General features: G+C 43.5%; 1 protein-coding gene across 1 annotated transcript in view; it reads right to left on the reverse strand.

Moving 5' to 3' along the window:
• The window catches only part of LAMB4 (laminin subunit beta 4), a 76,061-nt gene that overhangs the window by 18,235 nt on the left and 36,964 nt on the right, over positions 1 to 20,862 (reverse strand). Inside the window, exons 15-24 of the mRNA XM_032803993.1 lie at positions 18,307 to 18,492; positions 14,151 to 14,272; positions 13,081 to 13,201; positions 11,824 to 12,001; positions 8,038 to 8,181; positions 7,023 to 7,254; positions 5,496 to 5,653; positions 3,230 to 3,454; positions 2,604 to 2,824; positions 773 to 869 (exon numbers count right to left, since the gene is read on the reverse strand). Coding sequence (XP_032659884.1) covers positions 773 to 869; positions 2,604 to 2,824; positions 3,230 to 3,454; positions 5,496 to 5,653; positions 7,023 to 7,254; positions 8,038 to 8,181; positions 11,824 to 12,001; positions 13,081 to 13,201; positions 14,151 to 14,272; positions 18,307 to 18,492 — 1,684 coding nt within the window. The remainder of the gene's footprint in view (positions 1 to 772; positions 870 to 2,603; positions 2,825 to 3,229; positions 3,455 to 5,495; positions 5,654 to 7,022; positions 7,255 to 8,037; positions 8,182 to 11,823; positions 12,002 to 13,080; positions 13,202 to 14,150; positions 14,273 to 18,306; positions 18,493 to 20,862) is intronic.

The following is a 20,862-nucleotide window of genomic DNA, read 5'->3' on the forward strand; positions in this document are numbered from 1 at the left end:
GTAGGCTGGGATTTTCAAAGGCACCTAAGGGAGTTAGTCCTAAACACTATTGCAATGTTGATCACAATAAGCACAACACAGTTTTTATACAAATAATTGATACAGCAGCAGTTCCCAAACTGTGGGTCGCGCGACTTCAAATGGAGTTGCATCATCAGCCAATGGGGCTTTGGCAATCCCTACCATTTTGCTCCTCGCAGCGTGATCTCACATGTACTGTGTGTGCGAGGTCACAATGTATGGATGACACCATTTTGCTCTACAAAATTGTGTCCCCCATGCTGTCTGGGATCCTGGAAGGAAATAATTCACTAAAATAGGTTCACACTGGCAAAAATTTTATGAACCATTGTATTACAGGTTTCTTTTATGCGCCATTATATACTATTATTATCTGATAGTGAGATCTGTCAGGCTGGGCAATAATCTCCTTAGAGAAGGGCTAAATGCCACACCTTGTGGGTCATTTAAACTAGACTAGTCAAAATGCTGTAAAATGTACCGTAGAGAACAATGCTGGAGTTGCATAGACATGGACTTGGGGATCTAACAAGTCTTTTCCAACTCTAATTTCCATGATTCTATGATAATCTTACAGATGACAACCATGGCAAATATTATGTAATGGTTTTTAATCCATATTCCAGAACAAAAGCTAAATCAAAACTATTTATCTATTTGTATGTCTTGTCTGCTATATTCAGACGAAGGGCTAACATTTAAAGACAATATTGTGATTTCTGATACAGTATATCCCCCCAATAATACTTACAAGTACAATGGATCCGTGGATCACCAAAGTAATTTTCCTCACATTCATCACAATGTCTTCCATTGTAGCCTAGTTTGCATGAACATTGGCCTGTGAACTGCAAAGACATTCTTCAGTAAATAACTGCCAGCAATATTGCCAGCAATATGATTATGTATGCAGTGTTGTTGTAGCTGTGTTGGTCCCAAGATATTCGAGACACAAGGTGAGTGAGAAATTGGTCCGATAAAAGATATTACCTCACCCACCTTGTCTCAGGAATATGATTTGGAAGAAATAGCACAACCCAACTGAATAAACATTTAATTCAATAGATGTATTTTTTCACTGTGATTTATGACATACAGCTGCACAAAGGATATAGTGGGATTGTTCACATGCTTTTTTAAAAACAGAATGATTTACAGGATTGGCCCAAATCTCCCAAAAAAGGTTACCATGCTCCAGCTGCTTAGTGACATATGGTTAAAAGTTGGGAAATCACACAGATGGAAGTGAAAACAAACTAGATGCATGGAAATGTTCTTAGTTTACTGAGATGAAGGATTTCACATGTTCCAGACCTCATTATTGACCTCTGAGAAGATAAATGGCAGATGCTCCTAAATTCAGCTATCCCCGGCTATTTTCTGCCCATCTGAGGCAAGGTTTTTCTATTATATATAGTAAATTTGCTTCATCAAATTCTTATTCCTTCCAAGCTAAATTACTGATCTTTAGATCCTAGTTTCAGGATACATTAACTGTAACTTAGAATCTCAAAGTTATATTGTGCAAATTGTCCCCAGAAAACATATTTTGGAATTCAAACAATAAAATTCACCTGGTTAAATTAACTAGTGAAATCTGTACAAACTTTCTAAAGGTTAAGATCTAATTTGACTTGGAAAAATTAAACTAAAGAACAAACAAACAGAAAACACTTATAAAATAAAATCTGAAATTCTTTTAGTTAGAACTATGGGATAAGATCCCACTGCCATGAAAGTCAGTGGCCAAACTCCCACTGATTTCAAAGGGATCAGAATTTCAACCACAGATTCAGCCTTGGAAAAACTTTGGAGTTTTCCAGACCCCCCGAGTCCTATAAAGTACATATAGATTAAATATGATAAAACATAACTCATTTCATGATAAAATATAAACAAATGACATGACTTCAGTCTGAGAGACAAGGTGAATGAGGCAATATCTTTTATTGGACCAAATTCTGGGAAAGGTGCTCCCAGTGATCACAGCAAAATGGGAGGTGGAACGGATTGTTTAGCACAAGTAGTTAACATATTGTGAGAGACCATTCAAAGTGAAGTGGACCATTAACACCTCTGCAGTCAAAAATGTTACCTCACCCCGCTTGTCTCTCTAATATCCTGGGACCAACCTGGCTATAACAACATGACTGTAGGTACTACCACATGCAAATAAATACTTAAAAGGACACTGTCGAGGTTGCCGTTGGGTTCAGAATTTGACTAATTCTTTCCCCTTACACACACTTATAAAGGCATATAATCCTTGTGTGCCATTTCCACACAAAATGCTTCAGTGCTCCATTTCAGGAAGATACATGAAGATACAGAGCTCATTGTTTATGAGCAAGCGTGCTATAACAAAACAGCATGTATTATATGATGCATCCAAACAAAAAAAAAGATAAATTAATTTATGACAGCTTCAAAGAAAGCTAAGAAATTGTCTAAGAAATTGTTATTAACAATGAGAAAAACAAAAGGTTTTGATAATTTATGAGAGATTCTTTGACCGTGTCCTTTCAAAATGTCCCTGTAACTTCAGACATTACATCTCCCATCTAGCAGAGTTGTTATCTTGCCTGATTGCACTGGTTACTTTGAGAGTTTCTTGGGTTACAGTCACAGAACTGACATCCTATTCCATGAGACATGTTCCAGTAGCCAGAAGCACACTGGTCACAGGTAAAACCTATTACATTAGGTAAGCAGGGGCATACTCCAGTCATTCGGTCGCACCGGCAAACTCCATTTCCAGGTGGACATATTGCTGGGTTCACACCTGAAAAATTGCAGGTACACCCTGGAAAGAGAATGCCAGTTATTATATTGGGTAAAATAAGAGAATGTTTAAAATACATTCAATAACTTTAATTCTTGTTTCTGTGTGAAGGGAACAAGTTTTTGCGTCTTTTCTTAGAGCATAGAACTGTACTACATCTCATTTCATAGCGGACTCTCTCATATGAGCCATATACACTGGGAGGAAATCTTGAAGAATGACTAGGAATGGCAATTTAACTGACAGTGCTAACACAGTTAATGAGTATTTGTTCAGCACTTTGAAGATAGTGTTATATAAATTGCTCTGTTTCCATCAAGGGTTACCAGCCCTGCAAAAGCCAACTCCTCTGTGCACCATGATTTCTTTAAGGCAGATCTTAGTTCTTGGTGGTAATATCTACTTGCAATTGAATTGTTTACTTACTTCTGCAGTTCTGAAGAAGTGCTGACCCAAAGTAACCTGGTTTGCAGAACTGGCAGTTTGGTCCATGTGTGTTGTATAAACATTTTAAGCATTCTCCTGTAACCTTGTTACAGGATTCTGGATCTGTCGCATCAATATTATTATTACAGGAACATGGCAAACACTGAGCCCCTGGTCTTCCTGGATTCCCATAGAACCCACCGGGGCACTCATCACACCGATTGCCTGCCAGAAACGAAGGCAAAATCAATTGCTGAGTGCTAGGAACACAAATGAAATCATCTTTTGACAAAACTTTTTGACAATTCCTGCTGCCTCTGATAACCTAGATTTAGATGCGAGTTTCCCAAGTAATCTTATATTATCCAACTGGACATTGTTGCATTTGAGTTGTACAGTAGGTTAATATTACATGTACCACATTGGCCAGAGGCTGGAAATGTGCAACCCTCCCCCGCACAACATCTCTCACTGAGGAAGTCGCAGTGGTTTTAGGAGTTAGAAAATTCTGCAGGACTCTTTTTGTGGGGTTTTTCCTCAAACAAGCCCATGGGAGGCTAGGGGTTTTGCCACACTCATGGCATGAGCCACGGATCTGCCCCAGAACTAGCAGATCCCCATGATCCATACAGCTCCTGAGGGACTTAGTCAGGGCCATCCTCATATAGGCTCCATTTCTTTATTGGCTCTGGGCCTCCTCATCACCCTGGCATTACAGCTGCAATAGAGTCCCAGGGCCCCTCCTACTTGCAGCTGCCCAAGGGGCTATATTTACTTTATCTCAGAAATCTTCATGGGCTGGTTGGGGGCCAGTGTGACTCCACTTCACCTCTGGCTGGCTCACTCCTAACCAACGCCTGTCCACCCTCTGGTCTTGGTCCATAACAGTCTCCAGAGCCTTTCACGGGCTCTTAGGAAGTGAGGATATTGCCAGACAGGTGGATAACGTCTAACTGTGGAGATCTCCCACTGAGTGCAGATCTTGGAGTATGACCAGATCTGCAGTAATTATTCATAACAGAAGTGCCCTGGATAAGTAGTGATCAGGACAAGTACAATTCTTCAGGGTTTAATCAGAACTGCAAAGGGCATTTGGCCTGAGTAAAGATTATGAAATTTGACACATTGCTAGCATGTCTTACTATTTAGTTTGGACTAAGTAAAGGTGGATACTGTCTCAGAAGCTGGCAGCATATTTTGAAAACAAAAGGTTTTGTCTTACATACATGCTGCCAATAGGAAATAAAGCCAGCACTGCCATTTCTATCTGCTGCCTTCTCCTTTAGGAACGTCTGGCAAAAGAAAAAGTATCAACTATGTTTTTCCTGAGGGTCTTTGGATACAAACATCAGCTAACTTTATTTTCTGTTTTAAGCATTTAAGGTAACTTTTTCCATCTCACAAAAATAGCTGGTTTCATTCTGATGGACAAAGGAATGGAAAAGCACTTTCATTTCCCCCCTGGAGATTAAGACTAATTTGACGGTAAGAAATAGAGTCAAGTTGCTACAAAAACAGCAACATGTAAAATAACCCAGAACGAAACCACCCATTTGCAAAACAATAGTTAGAAGAAAGAAAAAACCCTGCGGTGATTGAGAGATCAGATCAAAACTCACGTATAAAGAGCTTTTCTCTTATGGGGCAGCATTTTAAACCACATTTTCAAAACTGTTCACTACTTTGGGTGCCTCAGTTTTTGGGCATCCATGGCTTGTTTAGTTCAGAGAGTATGAGCACCTGCAACACCCATTGACGTTAGCTCAGCAGCACTGAAAATGGGGTCCGAAGGGGTAGAGCCTCAGCTAGTGTAAATTGTGATAGCTCTATTGACTTCAGTGGAGCTATGACAATTTACACTAGCTGAGGATCTGCTCTAAGAGTCCCAGATTGAGCAGCCGATATTGCAGCACACTTTCGCAAATTTGAGCCTTAATGCATAAGGAGTTAATAGGAGGACAGACAACAGGTTTATCTAGTAATAAATGAAAGAAGAAATAGATTAATTTGCTTTGCTGAGTCCAGTTTTCTTGGGTTTCTTTTGATTTCCTTAGTTGCTTGTTGGAACATTAATTGCTTTCTCTGGATGGTCAGTTACTACATGATTTCCCCCTCTGTCCCAATAAACCAGACACTAACCTTATTTATCTACCTTATTTTCATGATTCCATTCTATCGTTGAGCAGATAGGTGGGAATTAGTTGTAATTTTTCAATCTTTCCTTAACAACTGTAATATGATGAAAATTAAACTATATTTTTCATACCTGAGTAGCCCTCAAGACAATTGCAGACTAATTGCAAAGTATGAGGATCTTGGTAACAGGAATCTGCAAAATATCTACTGCTTGCAGGTGACTCTGGACACATACACGGGCGACAAGGGTCTCTTGTGAGAGGATTTCCATAATAACCATCGACACACCTGTCAAAACAGTCACCACAGAGACACATTAAATAATCCCCGTGACAGATATGCCTCTCAGATCATGCCGATAGCTTGGTTCATGTTTTAAAATATGACAGCACTTGTCAATATAATGCTACTTCCATTATTTGGTACAGAAGCGTCCAGGCTTGAAGAGATTAAAGGAATTAGAATCGCTGCTATATTCCCCAAACACAGAGCAAATTACATATTTTTTGTTAAAGGGACATTGCCAAATAGTTCTGGCTCAATCATCCACCTCCTCAGAGAACCTTTTAGTCTAATTGGTAATGTAAAATTTTCTAAATGTATATATTTGAAATTTCCCACACCATCTCAGATACACTAAATAACTGTTATTTATAAAGGACCCACCATATTTTTGCTCTACTACTTCTAAGACAGCTAGTCTACCAGCAGAAATCAACAAATAGCCTAAGCGTCACATTGTCTAAACCATTTTCTAGCAGAACTCCCCATAGAATTCAAAGGGAAGTTCTCCTTAAACTGAGTGGGCGGAGATGACTCAGCCAAACTAAACTAATCAGCCAACCAACCCTATTACTGTACCAGAATAATATTGACATCACTTCTCTTGCTGCAAGAACAGACAAAAAGAAGAACTATTTCCAGCCCCATTAAAAACACATGGGGGAAATAATTTGTCATTCATATGGAAAAACTACAAACCAGCAGACAGAGAACTGTTCATTTAGGCTCCTCAAAGATTATTGCAAACACAAAGTATGAGAACTAGTATTGAGAACTATTGTTTTGGAAAATTTCTTTTAATAATTGGTAGGATTCACAATTCTAAGATATATGCAGCACCTTTCACATGCATCAAGATTCTGAGGGCTCAATCCTGTGAGGTGCTGAATGCCTCCTACCAGGTGCTGGAGTCCATTTTGGTCAATTTCACAGTCATTGGATTTTAAAAATTGTAAATTTCATGATTTCAGATATTTAAATCTGAAATGTCAGGGTGTTGTAACTGTAGGGGTCCTGACTCAAAAGAGGGTTGTGCGAGAGTCGCAAGGTTATTGCAGGACAATTGCAGTATTGCCACCCTTACTTCTGTACTGCTGCGGACGGCAGTGCTGCCTTCAGAGCTGGGCTGCTGGAGAGCGGTGGATGAAAGCTTGCTGGACGAGAGCCCAGCCCTGAAGGCAGTCCCGCCGCCAGCAGCACCATGGCATGGTGTGCTATGGCCACCCTTACTTTTGCACTGCTGCCTTCAGAGCTGGACCCTCAGCCAGCTACCCAGCTCTGAAGGTTTGAAATGACATTACCTCACACCAAAAGATGCATATCAAGCTATTCACTAACATTCAGACACACTTTCTAGATGACAGCCCTTGCATACCTTTCACATCTACTTCCAGTTGTAAACCCGCTGCAACTAAGGCATGCACCAGTCACTGGGTCACAAAGCTCTGCGTAGCCATTACATGGACACGGGCGACAGTTGGGAAACCCAAAATACCCAGCCAGGCACTGATTGCAGCATCGACCATCAACCTCTTGGTGGCATGAACACTGTCCTGTCAGCTGATCACACAAAGTGCTCACTGAGCCTTGAGGATGGCACTCACATGCTAGAGAAACACAAGAAAAAGGAGATGCTGTGTTATGGATCAGCTAAATTCTAAATGTATTTTCCTGAAACTGGTCACCATCTGAGGCCATAAGACTGAGATGTGGCTTCACTTAGATGCAGGCAGCTCTAGGAATTTTGCCACCCCAAGCACGGCAAGCAGGCTGCCTTCCACGGCTTGCCTGCGGACAGTCCGCTGGTCCCGCGTGCCTGTGGGAGGTCCTCTGAAGCCGCAGGACCAGCGGACTCTCCGCAGGCAAGCCGCTAAGGCAGCCTGCCTGCCACCCTCACGGCACCGGCATCGCGCTCCCCACGTCTTGCCGCCCCAAGCACGCGCTTGGCGTGCTGGGGCCTGGAGCTGCCCCTGCTTAGATGTGCAGAAGAGGCTGTAGGGGGTCAGAGATGATTTTTTATTTTATTACTGTAGGTTCATGCATGTCAGTGGCTGGAAATCCCCCAAAAGTTTGGTGTGCATAAGCTTATCTGAATCTCTTTGGCCTCCAGAAGCAGGCTGTGAATCACACGAGAAGAGCCTTCTAATAAGTCTTTTGGAATTGTCTGTTTCCAGTCAGGCTGGAATTACCATCAGAGCAATAATTTTTTCAGCACTTCCATTTCCATTCCCAGCAGGAGCCAGAAAGTGCAGAGTCATATGGAAGTGGGGGTTGGGAGGAAAGCTAATTGTGCTCTTTGAATCTCAAATGAGGTTCAGTTGGAGGGATGGGTAAAGATTCAGTTTGCTTTTATATGAAGCACTGTTTAATGTTCACTGTTTAGTACTTACAGTAACATCCATGGAAACCAAAACCAAAACTTCCTGCAGAACACCTGTCACAACAGCGGCCTGCAACATTAGGTTTACATTGACACTGGCCTCCAAGTTGACTGCAGCTGGAGCTCAGGGACCCTTCTGGATGGCACTTGCATGCTGTTGGCAAGAAAAATTCACACACATATAATGAAAAATGAAGTTAACTATTTTCATGCTTTCCCTCTCCTTAGCAGGTTTTATACTCAGAGTTACCAGAGACATGCCAATTGAACAAAGCAGAGTCTGAGTCCCACAAACTGGGGGTTTATCTGCCACCAAATTATGTGCTTTGAACTATTTGACAACGTTACATTAATGATGATCTTATTCCAGTCATCAACACGAGCCTTAAAGTTCTAATCTGGATCTATAAAGTTCAGGATGTTGCAAAATTTGGATCCAGATATAAATATGCTCAAAGTTTGAGGTGTTAGGTTAAGATCTAATACTTTTGAAGAGAGATTTGCTAATGTTTGGACTTCGAACATGCTCACAAATCCATTTACAGACATAAACTAATGGAAGTGGGTATAGCAAATCATAAATCATTATGTTTCAGCAAAAAAAAAAAAAAAGAAATATCTTGATAATTACATCACTTGTGGTAATTCTGCTTTATGTTCTGGCTACCACCAGGAAAAGCAGAGTAGACATGAGTGAATTATTTGTGGCAGGTAATGTACCTGATGAATGTTCACATTTTTGTTCACCATAATAGCATTTGTAGGCCCTAGCTGCAATGCTTATTTAATGGGATGCAACAATTTTTCCCTCATAATTTAACCTACACTATACTTCGTGGAATAATATGTAGCAGATAATTTATTTGATGATTTTTTCTGTCAGTTGTGTATAAATTACTTGTGAATATTTTCCCCATTATTCAACTAGCTCTATGTGTGAGAATTAATCTCTTTCACAGATATGCATGCACGAATGCACATGCACAGCCACCCACAGAGTGGTAAGGAATTTTTCAAACGGCAGAAATGTTTTCTGGTTTAGATTGAAGAAAGGGTGATATTTTGAGCCTATTTTATCTGAACTTGGTTGCTCATTCTAAGCAATAAGACTTTTGTTTGAAGAGCACACAATACTTTCCAGTGTACTTTTCAGGGTAAGTATGACTTGTGGGTATTTTTGCAGCACTGGCTGGCAGCCACCAGATTAGGAATCACTGTTTCAGCTCACATTTATCTGAGTCTTCTGGCTGCTGCCACAGTTGGACAGGGCAGTGTGGGTGAAAGGATGGCAGTTGGGCTATGTGTTTCCGGCACCAATCCTAGGCTCTGATCATGTAAACAAACTGTTACACACATGCATCACTTTACTGCCATGAGTCATCATAATATAACTATTCACAGTAACAAAGTTAAGCCTGTGCATAAGTGTTTTCAGGATTGAGGCCCTAGAATGTAATCACTACTGATTTTTTCAAAAGCAGTGAAGAGCTGGAAAATTATTCCTGATGAAAACTGAAACATGTTAGCTTTTCCAGCCGTATTTGTGACAAGCCTTTTGGAAAGGATAGCATAAATACTGTGGTTTCCCATGAATAGAAACTATGACATGTATAGCGTGTAAACAAGCAATTGTTACTATGATACAAATAATAAATAGTAATAATAATAAATGTCATTAAATCTCTTTTTCTGATAACCATCCCCTCAAGAACAACAACGACACAGAGATGAATAGACAAATTCAAGTATAATTCACAGAAGGGCAAATACACAACTGGAAAGCCAAGGACACATTGAAACTGAAGTCCAGTGTTGCATCAAAAGAAAATAAATAGTATACTATGTCAGTGATAAACCACATATTGATAATGCAGCAATTGCAAAAAACTTGTTTTCTTGCAAGTTTGCTATTGGCACAGGAGGGCATGTTGAGATTACAAGACACTATGTTGGGGTAAATGCACAACAGTCTTACTGTATGTCCCCTAGTGGGCTACCCTGACCAGTGGCGCTAAACAGTCACAGCTCACACTATATGGCCAGCATTTGATTGCATGCTCTACCTTCTGTAAACCCATGACTGCTACAAATCAGATCTTGTAGCCAGGGCCAGATTAACTGTCCTGTGGGCCTAGGGCTAGTAGATTTTGTGGGAGCCCTATACACAAGTATTTTTCCTAAGTTAAAACAAAATGATCACAATTATGGCATTGAGGCTATTAACGCTATACTAAACTTGCCTTTTAATTAACATAAAGCTGTTCTGTGGTTACATTTCAGTTTTAAAACATGCAGAATATAGTTAAGTTAATTCAAAATAGCCTACTTCTTACCTTAGAACAGCTGTTATATTAGTTTCTTTCTGGGAGGGAGTTTGGGTGCAGGAGGGGGCTCCAGGCTGAGGCAAAGTATTGGGGTGCAGCGTGCAGCAGAGGGTGAGGGGTGTGGGCTCTGTGAGGAAGTCTGGTGCAGGAGGGGATTCTGACCTGGGGCAGGGGGTTGGGGTGCAGGAAGGGGTACTGAGTCAGGGAGGGAGTTTGGTGCAGGAGGGGATTCGGACCTGGGACAGGGGGTTGGGATGCAGGAAGGGGTGCGAGGTGCAGGCTCCAACCAGGAGGCACTTACCACAGGCAACTTCCAGCCAGCGGTGCAGCAGGGCTCAGGAAGGCTGCCTGCCTGCCTGCCATAGCCCATGCTGCTCCCAGAAGCAGCCAGATATGAGACGTATCTGCGCGCCCCTGAGGGGAGGGGGACAGCATGTTTCTATATGTTGCCAGCGCCCGTAGGCACTGCCTCTGCAGCTCCCATTGGCTGGTTCCTGGCCAATGGGAGCTGCAGGGAAAGTGCTGGGGTTGGGGGCAGCATGTGGACTCACTTCTCCCCCCTTGCCACCAGGAGCCACAGAGAGTGCCAGCAGCTGGCCATTTCTGGGAGCGGCATGCGGCCACAGCATGCAGGCAGCCTGCCTGAGCCCTGCTGTGCCGGGCCCCCCCTTAGCCTGAGGCCCTGGGCTGCAGCCCCTAAAGTCCCTGTGTTAATCTGTACCTGCCTGTAGCCACTAGTTACTTTACCTTTTCCTAGAGTATCTGTTTGCCCACATGCAACCACCATATAGTTGCTTCTAAGAACTTGTTTACATGGGGCTGCTGAGGTCATCAAGCCTCATTGCCTCAGGAACTAAGAGTCCCCAAATTTCTCCTAATTTAGGTCATTAAAAAGGCCAAAGAGTTGATATTTTATGCTGAGAATCATGTCAGAATAGGGCGGTTACAGTGATCTTTAAAGATACCACAAGTATTGTCATTTTTAATGTTTTTGTGCTGTAAGAGAAAGACCGTCATATTTGTTCAGTGCTGATGCAAACAGCTACTAGAGGAAGCCATTTGCAGTGCACGACAAGTTTTATTAGTCCTACAAAATCCAGGAAACTATGCAACATGCTCTGGAGTGCCATCTATTGGCACTGTATTTATTATCTATTTATAGCTACGTAGATATAGCGCACGCCTACAATAATATTCTACCGAGAGCATGTAAACCAGCAGTTCTCGAACTAGGTGTCGTGACCCCACAAGGGGTCGTGAGGTTATTACATGGGGGGTTGCAAGCTGTCCGCCTCCACCCTCAAACCACACTTCACCTCCAGCATTTGTAATGGTGTTAAATATATAAGGGGGGTCACACTCAGAGCCTTGCTGTGTGAAAGGGGTCACCAATACAAAAGTTTGAGAATCACTGATGTGAAGTCGACCTTCGGTGGAAGTGTCTATACCATGCTGCTAGTACAGATACTTACGAACTGCTCCATTGTGAATACGAGCTGACATGCTCACTATGAGCCTTGCACACACTTCAGGTAGAATATGAGGTCCAACTTCTGAAGCAATTTCGACGCAGTGATACTGCTGGTACTCATCTAGATCTTTTTGACTGCACAGGTTCTTCACTGAACTGATTCTGGGAATAAGTGCAAGCTTTGGAGTTGACAAAGAGAGGAAAGGGCGTTCAGAAAACTACAGTTTACTGAACTCTGCTACTTCAACTCTGCACTTTATGACTGGAAACCCTGAGCTCAGCCATTGCCAGACGTTCCATTTTAGTGTTCCAGCACCCAAATCCACATTTATTCTAAGGTTTTGGGAGTTGCCCTAGATTTTGAGATAAATGAGTCTGCATTATATATGTCTAGAAAACCAAATTATGGTATGTCCTCAGAATGAGGTTTGTATGGAACTGCTGCTGAAGTCAGCGGTAGCTGCATTTGTGAATCTAGAGGCAGGATTTGGTCAACATTTGTACATGCATTTTTGAGAGAGAGAAAAGTAGTTTGAAGAATTGAAGTCCAAACTTGGTCATTCTTCCCCCTTCCCTTGCCCATCAAACTCAGTTTTACGAAGATCACCAGAGAAACTGATGCTAAAGTATTTCAAAATTTTATCTGGAAATGAGCACAAACCAAATACCCACCTCCAAACTTCCTTGAAACTTGGGAAAAGTTTGGATATGAATTTCAAGTGTGACTCCCAGCTCTGCAATGAACCATTCCAAAACTCAAATGTGAGCACTTCTGGAAAAATTCAGATCTAGATTTAGATCCAAACTCCAGGATCCATCTCTACATATATCCAAGATTTTCCATGAGGATCACACATATTAGCTTAGATTTTTTAGAAAAGCTGTGCACAAAGACCTGTGTGCATTTACCTTACTAATGATTGCACTTCATCAGTAAATGAACAAATGATCAATTATACAACCACCTGACTAGTAGCATGTGCAATTACTGTGTCTGGACATACAGTTATAATATTCAGACACAGAAATTAGTACACAAATACAAATCTGTATTTGAACATGAAAATATGTACACCCAATACAAATTAGTGTAACCACAAGCATGCTTTTCTGATTTTTTTTTGCTAAAATTTGATTTTAAATGGTTAAAATAAGAATTCTAAAGGCTGTTCACAAAATATTTTCAATATACCTCTGTCAAGGAGCATGAAACAGGTATAAATATTATTAAAAGGAAGTATGTAACAGGATTACTTACTGAATCAATCAAGATGTACGATATAGTCTTTGGATCAGAGGCAGAAGGCTGTGATAAATAAACATCTACAAAATACTCTACTCCTGGGTCTAAGCAGACAGGAGTATGCAGAAGTGCAATTCTGTTTAGAAGGAATAAATACAGGAGTCAATGTTCCTTTATCAGAAAATTCATAAGTATAAAGTATTTGCTTAAGAAAATATTTAAAAGATGTAAACAAAGATTTGGATAAGTCTTCTGTGTTCACATGCCTTATTATCAATGGGAGATACATACACATGGTCAGGAGAGACTAGATCCTGTGTGGGAGTTTGACATGGAGGAGTGTGCAACTGCCTGGGGCTCCTATCTAGGACAATAATACAAATAATAAGTAATAATCTGTTTGGTGGCTTAATTTCATCGAAATAAGTGACAGCCATTCGGTCACTGTAATAATTCACTGCAGAGTGATTTTTAAGACGATGAACTTTTAAAAACATTTTATTTCTTGCTAGTATCCCAGTCCTGGATCTGCCATGAGCAATGTTCACCTGGTCATTCTGAGGATATTTGTGTAAATCGTTATTCACATTTGTGAACTTCCTACCATTCTTTGGCTGAGACATTAAACTGAAGTTGTTTCCTTCTGTTAGCTATGGAAGTGCAAGTTAAAAATCTTAAGGCAGTTCTGAAAATAGGAAAAGCCAAGGACATCCTTGGGGTCTCTTGGCCAATATTTCATCTCTTTAATGAGGTAGGTTCTAACGCCCAACATTGTGTCTGAGTTATTGTTCCCATAGCCAAAAGGGTCACTGTTAGGAGCTGGGCCTGCATTCCTTACTCAGGCAAACCTTTGACTTATGTGGAGTTTTGCCAGAGTTGGGACTGCTGCATCAGGCCCTCAGATTGCATCCTACTGCTGTCCGGTACTTTGGTGTAGCAGCAATGTGAAAGGCCACATGCCCTGTTCTAATTCTGAGTATATTCCATTCATATTCTCATGCATCTATCCCTTTGCTACAAAACATATTTGAGAAGAGCATTTGAACACTGAATATTTAGAGCTGTAAAGAAGGTAACATCCTCACCTCTTTGTGGCTGGCAGAGCCAATGTGTATGGCTCTTGCAGAAGTGCCTTGTTTCTGCAGCGATCACTTGTCAAAGCTCCAGAGGGGTTGACCGCAATACTTCCTATCCAGTCTTCTAAAGACTATACATTTGGGAAGAAAGTTGTGATAGTTTTCAAAAATACCTGACAAATTCTCTTTTTCTCACATGCATATCAACCTGCCAATGTTATTGAGAGCTGAGCTAAATGGTAACAGATTGCAGCAATAACCACCACGTTCCCTTTTTGTTCATTACATGATATTTTTTAGAATGTTCTTTACTGAAAAGTGCAAGAGAAAAACAATGGTTAGTATAATCTAAAGAAGTTAGAAATGGAGGGTCAGCCTTTGAACTGGTGTAAGTGGGTATAGTTCCAGTAAAGTCAGTGGAGCTGTGCCCATTTACACCAGTTAAGAATATGTCCCAAGAGGTTATAATATAGAGTTCAACACAAAACTTTGCTCAAATTGCTAGTAAGTAAAAATAAACTGAGATAACTTTGTAATGAGATTCTTAACATTCCAAATGAATTGTCTAACTCTTTACCTGTGAAAATTTATATCATAGCAGCACAATACAAAATCACAGATTCATCCAGAGCCGATTCTTGCACTCTTTTGCCTGATTTCAGAATGACAGGAGTGGATCTTTATGTAGTTTAGTAAACTGCTTAAAGTAAAACAGTCATAACTGATACCCTGAATGGTGTTGTTACTGTAAATATCTGAGAAGTGAAGGAAAAAAGGATGTTCTGCTGGGCCTTGTACAGATGAACAACTCACATGTGTCAAGTATCAGAGGGGTAGCCGTGTTAGTCTGGGTCTGTAAAAGCAGCAGAGAATCCTGTGGCACCATTATAGAACCTAAAGACGTTCTTGGGTGTGAGCTTCGTGGGTGAATACCCACTTTGTCAGACGCAGGTAGTGGAAATTCCAGGTGGCTAGTATATAATGACTAGCAATGCAAGCTGAATATATGAGGTTTAGTTCTATCAGGATGGGGGATGGGGCCCTGGTTCTAGCATAGAGTAGTGAAACCAGATGGGAGAAAACTGTTCTTGTAATGGCAAGCCAGTCCGTCTTTGTTTAGTCAGAGCTGTCATTGTGGTCCAATTTCGCAGATGAACTTGAAGCTCAGCAGTTTGTCTTTGAAGTCTGGTCCCTGAAGTTTGTTTGCTGCAGGTCGGGCCACCTTAAGGTTCTGCTATAGTGTGGCCAAGGAGGTACCAACAGACTCCACTGGCACATCAATACAGCCCAGCCTAAAACCCTCCAACGCATCATCAGGGATCTACAACCCATCCTGGCAATACGATCCCAAACTTTCACAGGGTTGGGGTTGGCTGGGCCAACTTGCCACAGAGCAACCTGCAACCTGAAACGTATTTCTCACCAGCAACTGCAACACCGTACCATAGTAACTCTAGCTCAGGAACCAATCCATGCAACAAGCCTCGATGCCAACTCTGCCCCCATATCTACAACCAAGCGACATCATCACAGGACCTACACCAGATCAGCCATACCGTCACTGGTTCATTCACCTGCACATCCACCAATGTAAAATACGCCATCGTATGCCAGCAATCCCTCTGCTATGTACATCGGCACCAAACTGGACAGTCACTACGGAAAAGGATAAATGGACACAAATCAATATCAGGAATGGAATATACAAAATCCTGTAGGAGAGCACTTCAACTCCTGGCCACACTTATAACAGACCTTAAGGTGGCCATCCTGCAGCAAACAAACTTCAGGACCAGACTTTCAAAGACAAACTGCTGAGCTTCAGTTCATCTGCAAATTTGACACCATCAGCTCTGGACTAAAGCAAGACTGTGAATGGCTTGCCAATTACAGAACCAGTTTCTCCTCCCTTGGTTTTCACACCTCTACTGCTAGAACACGGTCCCATCCTCCCTGATTGAACTAACCTCGTTATCTCTAGCTTGCTTGCTAACATATATATACCTACCCCTGGAAATTTCCACTACCTGCGTCTGACGAAGTGGGTATTCACCCACGAAAGCTCACATTCCAAAATGTCTGTTAGTCTATAAGGTGCCACAGGATTCCCTGCAACTCACATGTGGTTTATAGGAATAATTGCCAATGGTTTAATCACATCTAAAATGATTATGCATTTTTCATGTGTCAGACGTGAGCACAAGACAAAGTCAAATCAGGGGGCATAGATCAGGAATTCTGCAGGATGAGGTCTGACTAGAAAATACTCCCCAGTTCTGGTTCTGTTTTGTTTTACGAATGACAATGGTATGTAGTGCAAGGGGATCATGTGGGGTCAGTGGAGTAAGTAGAATCCATTTCTGACCAGTATGGGGGGAGGTGCACCAGCTAAAGGGGACATGTCGCCTCCCCACATGACTGTCCATGTGACTCTCCCCTGCCCTGCCCCCAACCTGGGGCCCCATGCTCTCCCTGTTCCCTTCCCATGATCCATCCCGCATTACCTGGTGGGGAGCGGAAGGGCTCAGTCCTCCTCCTGCTGTGCCGGAGACTTCCGAACCACAATGGGGAAAGGAACAGAACATGGGGCGGCAGCTTCTCTGGCACAGCTCTCTTGCCCCAGCCCCTCCCCTTGCCCTTCCACTAGAATGAGCAGGTGTCCAGTTTTCAACCAGAACACCCAGTCAAAAAGGGATGCTGGCAGTTCCAGTCAGCACCGCTGACCAGGATGTTGACTGTTCGGTTGGTGGTGCCACGCAGTGGGGCTGGCAGGCTCCCTGCTAGTCTCTGTTCTGTGCGGCTCCTGGGAAGCAGTCGGCATGTCTGGCTCCTAGGCTTAGGGGTGACCCAGGGAGTCTGCATGCTGCCCTGCCCTCTGCCCACAGGCACAGCTCCCACTGGCCAGGTCAGGGCAGGGGACGAACTAGCGTGACTTGCGAGCACGCAGCAGGCGGCTGTTGAGGGGTTGTGGCGCACGCCTCTCCCACTGCTGCCAGCCCTCTTCTCCTCCTCATGCTCCTCCTGTGGCTGGGCTCGAGCTGTGGTACATGCCCTGTGGTGAACCATGGTCTGTCGCCACATTGCCGGCACCCATCTCCGAGTGCTGGGAATGGGGCTGCTGGAGGAGATGGGAAGAGAATGAGATGAACCCAGCATCCAGTCTGGCCCAGCAGGCTTGGAGAGTTGAGGGAAGGCTTGGCCCAGCAGCATCACAGCACGGTCTTCACCACAGCAGCACTGCCCCCGACCCCGGCCTGGGACAGTCCTCCTGAGTCCGCCACTGGCTCCAGCAGCCCTGGATCTGAACAACTCCTCCCCCCGAGCCCTCCAAGCCCTGGATCTGGACAACTCCACCCCCATCACTGCATCCCTCCCTGTCTCAACCCCTCTGCACCCCCATACCCCTCACTGTATCCCTCCCTATGCCATCCCAGCCCTGTACCCCTTACAGTGCTCTCCCACGCATCCTTTCCACCTCCCAGAGCTGCTACCCCTATATCCCTCAGCCCCACAGCCCTGCACCCTATTCACCTCCATACACTGCTGCACTCCCATTACGTCCCTATACACTCTTGTGACCGCCACATCCTCCTGCACCTGTAGCCTTCTGCCTCCCCTTGCATCCCCATCTACCCCACATACCCCCTCCTCTTTCCTTCACTGCTTCCTCTCACCCTCACCCTGCTCTCATCCTTGGCCTCTTTCCCTCCCCGTCCTCTCTTCTCAAGGGAACACGTGTGTGGGGGGGGGGGGAAGGGGAACCCATTGCTGCCCTCTCAGAAGGACAGTCACAGTGTGTGCTCCTAGCTAGCATGTGCTGCCTGCCTGTGGCAGCATATGCACTAACCAGTTGTGGTGCATGAGTGGGTCTGGTAACCAGACCCTAGTCCTAGTGCTAGGTTGGTTATCAGAGCCTGCTGGTGCGTAATTACTTCCCCTCTACAGGCCACTATGAAGCACATGGCAAGTTTTTGGCTCTATATATTCTATTTATGGGACAAAAATATGATAGGATAAGGCTGATAGTTTTGCTCCAAACCTTTGTAGAAATCAGCCCCATTTGAAAACAGATGTGTCAGTCCAAAACTCTTGTCATATTACTGCTCTGGAACAGCATCTCTTAGGAAGTATTAAAATGGTGAATTAAAAGTCTGAATTCAAATACCTCAGGTTCATAACGAAGAGCGATATCAAAGTCCATTGCAAAGGGAATGTTGCTGACAGTAAATCTTAATCCAGCGCCATTCAGGACACGGGCAAAGCCAGGACCTGTCCATGTGACAGGTTTGCCAGGGGTGGGCTCCCTGAAAACAATATCCGGAGTAGAGTTCCTCCCAGACTGAACCCCACCCTGCAAGGAGATAGTGACATTGTTAACAACAAATACAGGAAAAAGATAGATGCTTCTGCTGTGCAGATTCCTAGTTTCTGCAACTAGTCAGCATCATTTTGTAAACACGCTGAAGATCTGGTCCTCTAAAAAAACTCATATATATAAATTAAAGTTATAGTCACACCTAGAAAACCTCTCTTACTCTTTGTCTGGGGATTGTGGGAGCTTCTGGAAGTGAGGCTGTGTCTGTTATGTGCTTTGTGCTCTAGCTGGATTTCTGTTAGTCTGCTTGGTTTTGTTTTGTTACTTTCTGTTTCTTTGTTTCAGGGGTGTTGTTGGTTCCTCCCCTTTTTTCCTTGGGGTGAGTGGGTGGTTTTCTCCATGGGGTTCACTTCAGATGGGTTTAGTGGTTTGACCTGCAAGCATGGGGGTTGGGGTGTGCCTGCTGTCTTCTGTACTGCAGAGGATGTGTTGCTGAGTGTTTGGTACGGTTATTGGCTGTGCTAATATAAAATCTGCCTCTTGAATGAGCAAATCTATAGTGACTTCCCTGGTCCAGGAGCAGTTTGTGAATCATTTGGTACAGTAGGGACTCTGGGTCAAGGAGTCTTTTGTTCAAGTATTTCCTTTGTTTACTCCTGCTAATAAAGTAGTTTTTTCCAATGTCCCCCCTTTCTTCACAATGAGACATTGGTATCTGCTCGCTCCCACCATGGGAAGATAGTTTCTGCTGTTAGGATGATTCTGTTACGCTGCAAGAACATAGATGTGGCGCATGTTGTGTCATTCTGCCATCAGTTTTACACGGTTCAAAATAATCTGGAACAGCCCTTGGACCTAGTTTTAATGCACGACATTGATTATACACTCCTTGCTACTTCTGAAAACATTAAATGTTTCTAGTCTGGTGACCCTGGTCATTTGAGAGGTTCCTGCCCATGCACTGCTGGATATGGGATCCCTGGAGAGAACGTGGAACCCCAGGATAATGGGCAGGGGGCTTGGACATCAAGGGACCAGCAGGAAACAGAGCCTGCATCTGCAGTACCAGACTGTATTCCTCCCTCACTGTAAGTGGTCTGCCATTGTCCAGGGAGCAGCACCCCCCTAAGGACATCTCTGTTGTGCCCTCATCATTTGTGCAAAGACAGAAGTGAGTCCTGGAGGAGTAATTCCCTGCAGAGGAAGAAGAGACATGCTCTAGAGACAGGGATGAAGAACAGACCAATCAGATGGATTTATGGAGAAGTATTTTTAAAAGGTCTCAGACTTTGGAAACCCCTGAGCTGCTGGCAGTGGCTGGAGATGGAGCTGTGTGCCCTGAGAAGGAGGATAGCCTTGCACTGGGAGGCAGCGCCATGCCTGAAGCTCTCAATGAGGTACTGTCTTCCCTTAGCACGGTGAGTCCTCAAGACCCCACTCCTGCATGGTTGCACTTATGGGTCCCAGCCTAAGGCTGCACTGCCTACCACTCATAGAATCATAGACTCATAGAATATCAGGGTTGGAAGGAACCTCAGGAGGTCATCTAGTCCAACCCCCTGCTCAAAGCAGGACCAATACCCAACTAAATCATCCTAGCCAGGCCTTGGTCAAGCCTGACTTTAATAACCTCTAAGGAAGGAGAGGCTTAGAAGGGGATTCCACCATCTCCCTAGGTAACCCATTCCAGTGCTTCACCACTCTCTGAGTGAAAAAGCTGTTCCTAATATTCAACCTAAACCTCCCCCACTGCAACTTGAGACCATTACTCTTTATTCTGTCATCAGGTACCACTGAGAACAGTCTAGATCCATCCTCTTTGGAACCCCCTTCAGATAGTTGAAAGCAGCTATCAAATCCCCCCTCATTCTTCTCTTCTGCAGACTAAACAATCCCAATTCCCTCAGCCTCTCCTCATAAGTCATGTGCTCCAGCCCCCTAATAATTTTTGTTGCCCTTCGCTGGACTCTTTCCAAGTTTTCCACATCATTCTTGTACTATGGGGCCCAAAACCGGACACAGTACTCCAGATGAGGCCTCACCAATGTAGAATAGAGGGGAATGATCACATCCCTCCATCTGCTGGCAATGCCCTTACTTATACAGCCCAAAATGCCGTGAGCCTTCTTGGCAACAAGGACACACTGTTGACTCATATCCAGCTTCTCGTCCACTGTATCCCCTAGGTCCTTTTCTGCAGAACTGCTTCCTACCCATTCAGTCCCTAGTTTATAACAGTGAATGGGATTCTTCCGTCCTAAGTGCAGGACTCTGCACTTGTCCTTGTTGAACCTCATCAGGTTTCTTTTGGCCCAGTCCTCTAATTTGTCCAGGTCCCTCTGTATCCTATCCCTACCCTCCAGCGTATCTACCACTCCTCCAAGTTTAGTGTCATCTACAAACTTG

The sequence above is a fragment of the Chelonoidis abingdonii genome, chromosome 1, assembly GCF_003597395.2.
Source record: "Chelonoidis abingdonii isolate Lonesome George chromosome 1, CheloAbing_2.0, whole genome shotgun sequence".
In the NCBI taxonomy this organism is placed as follows: domain Eukaryota; kingdom Metazoa; phylum Chordata; order Testudines; family Testudinidae; genus Chelonoidis; species Chelonoidis abingdonii.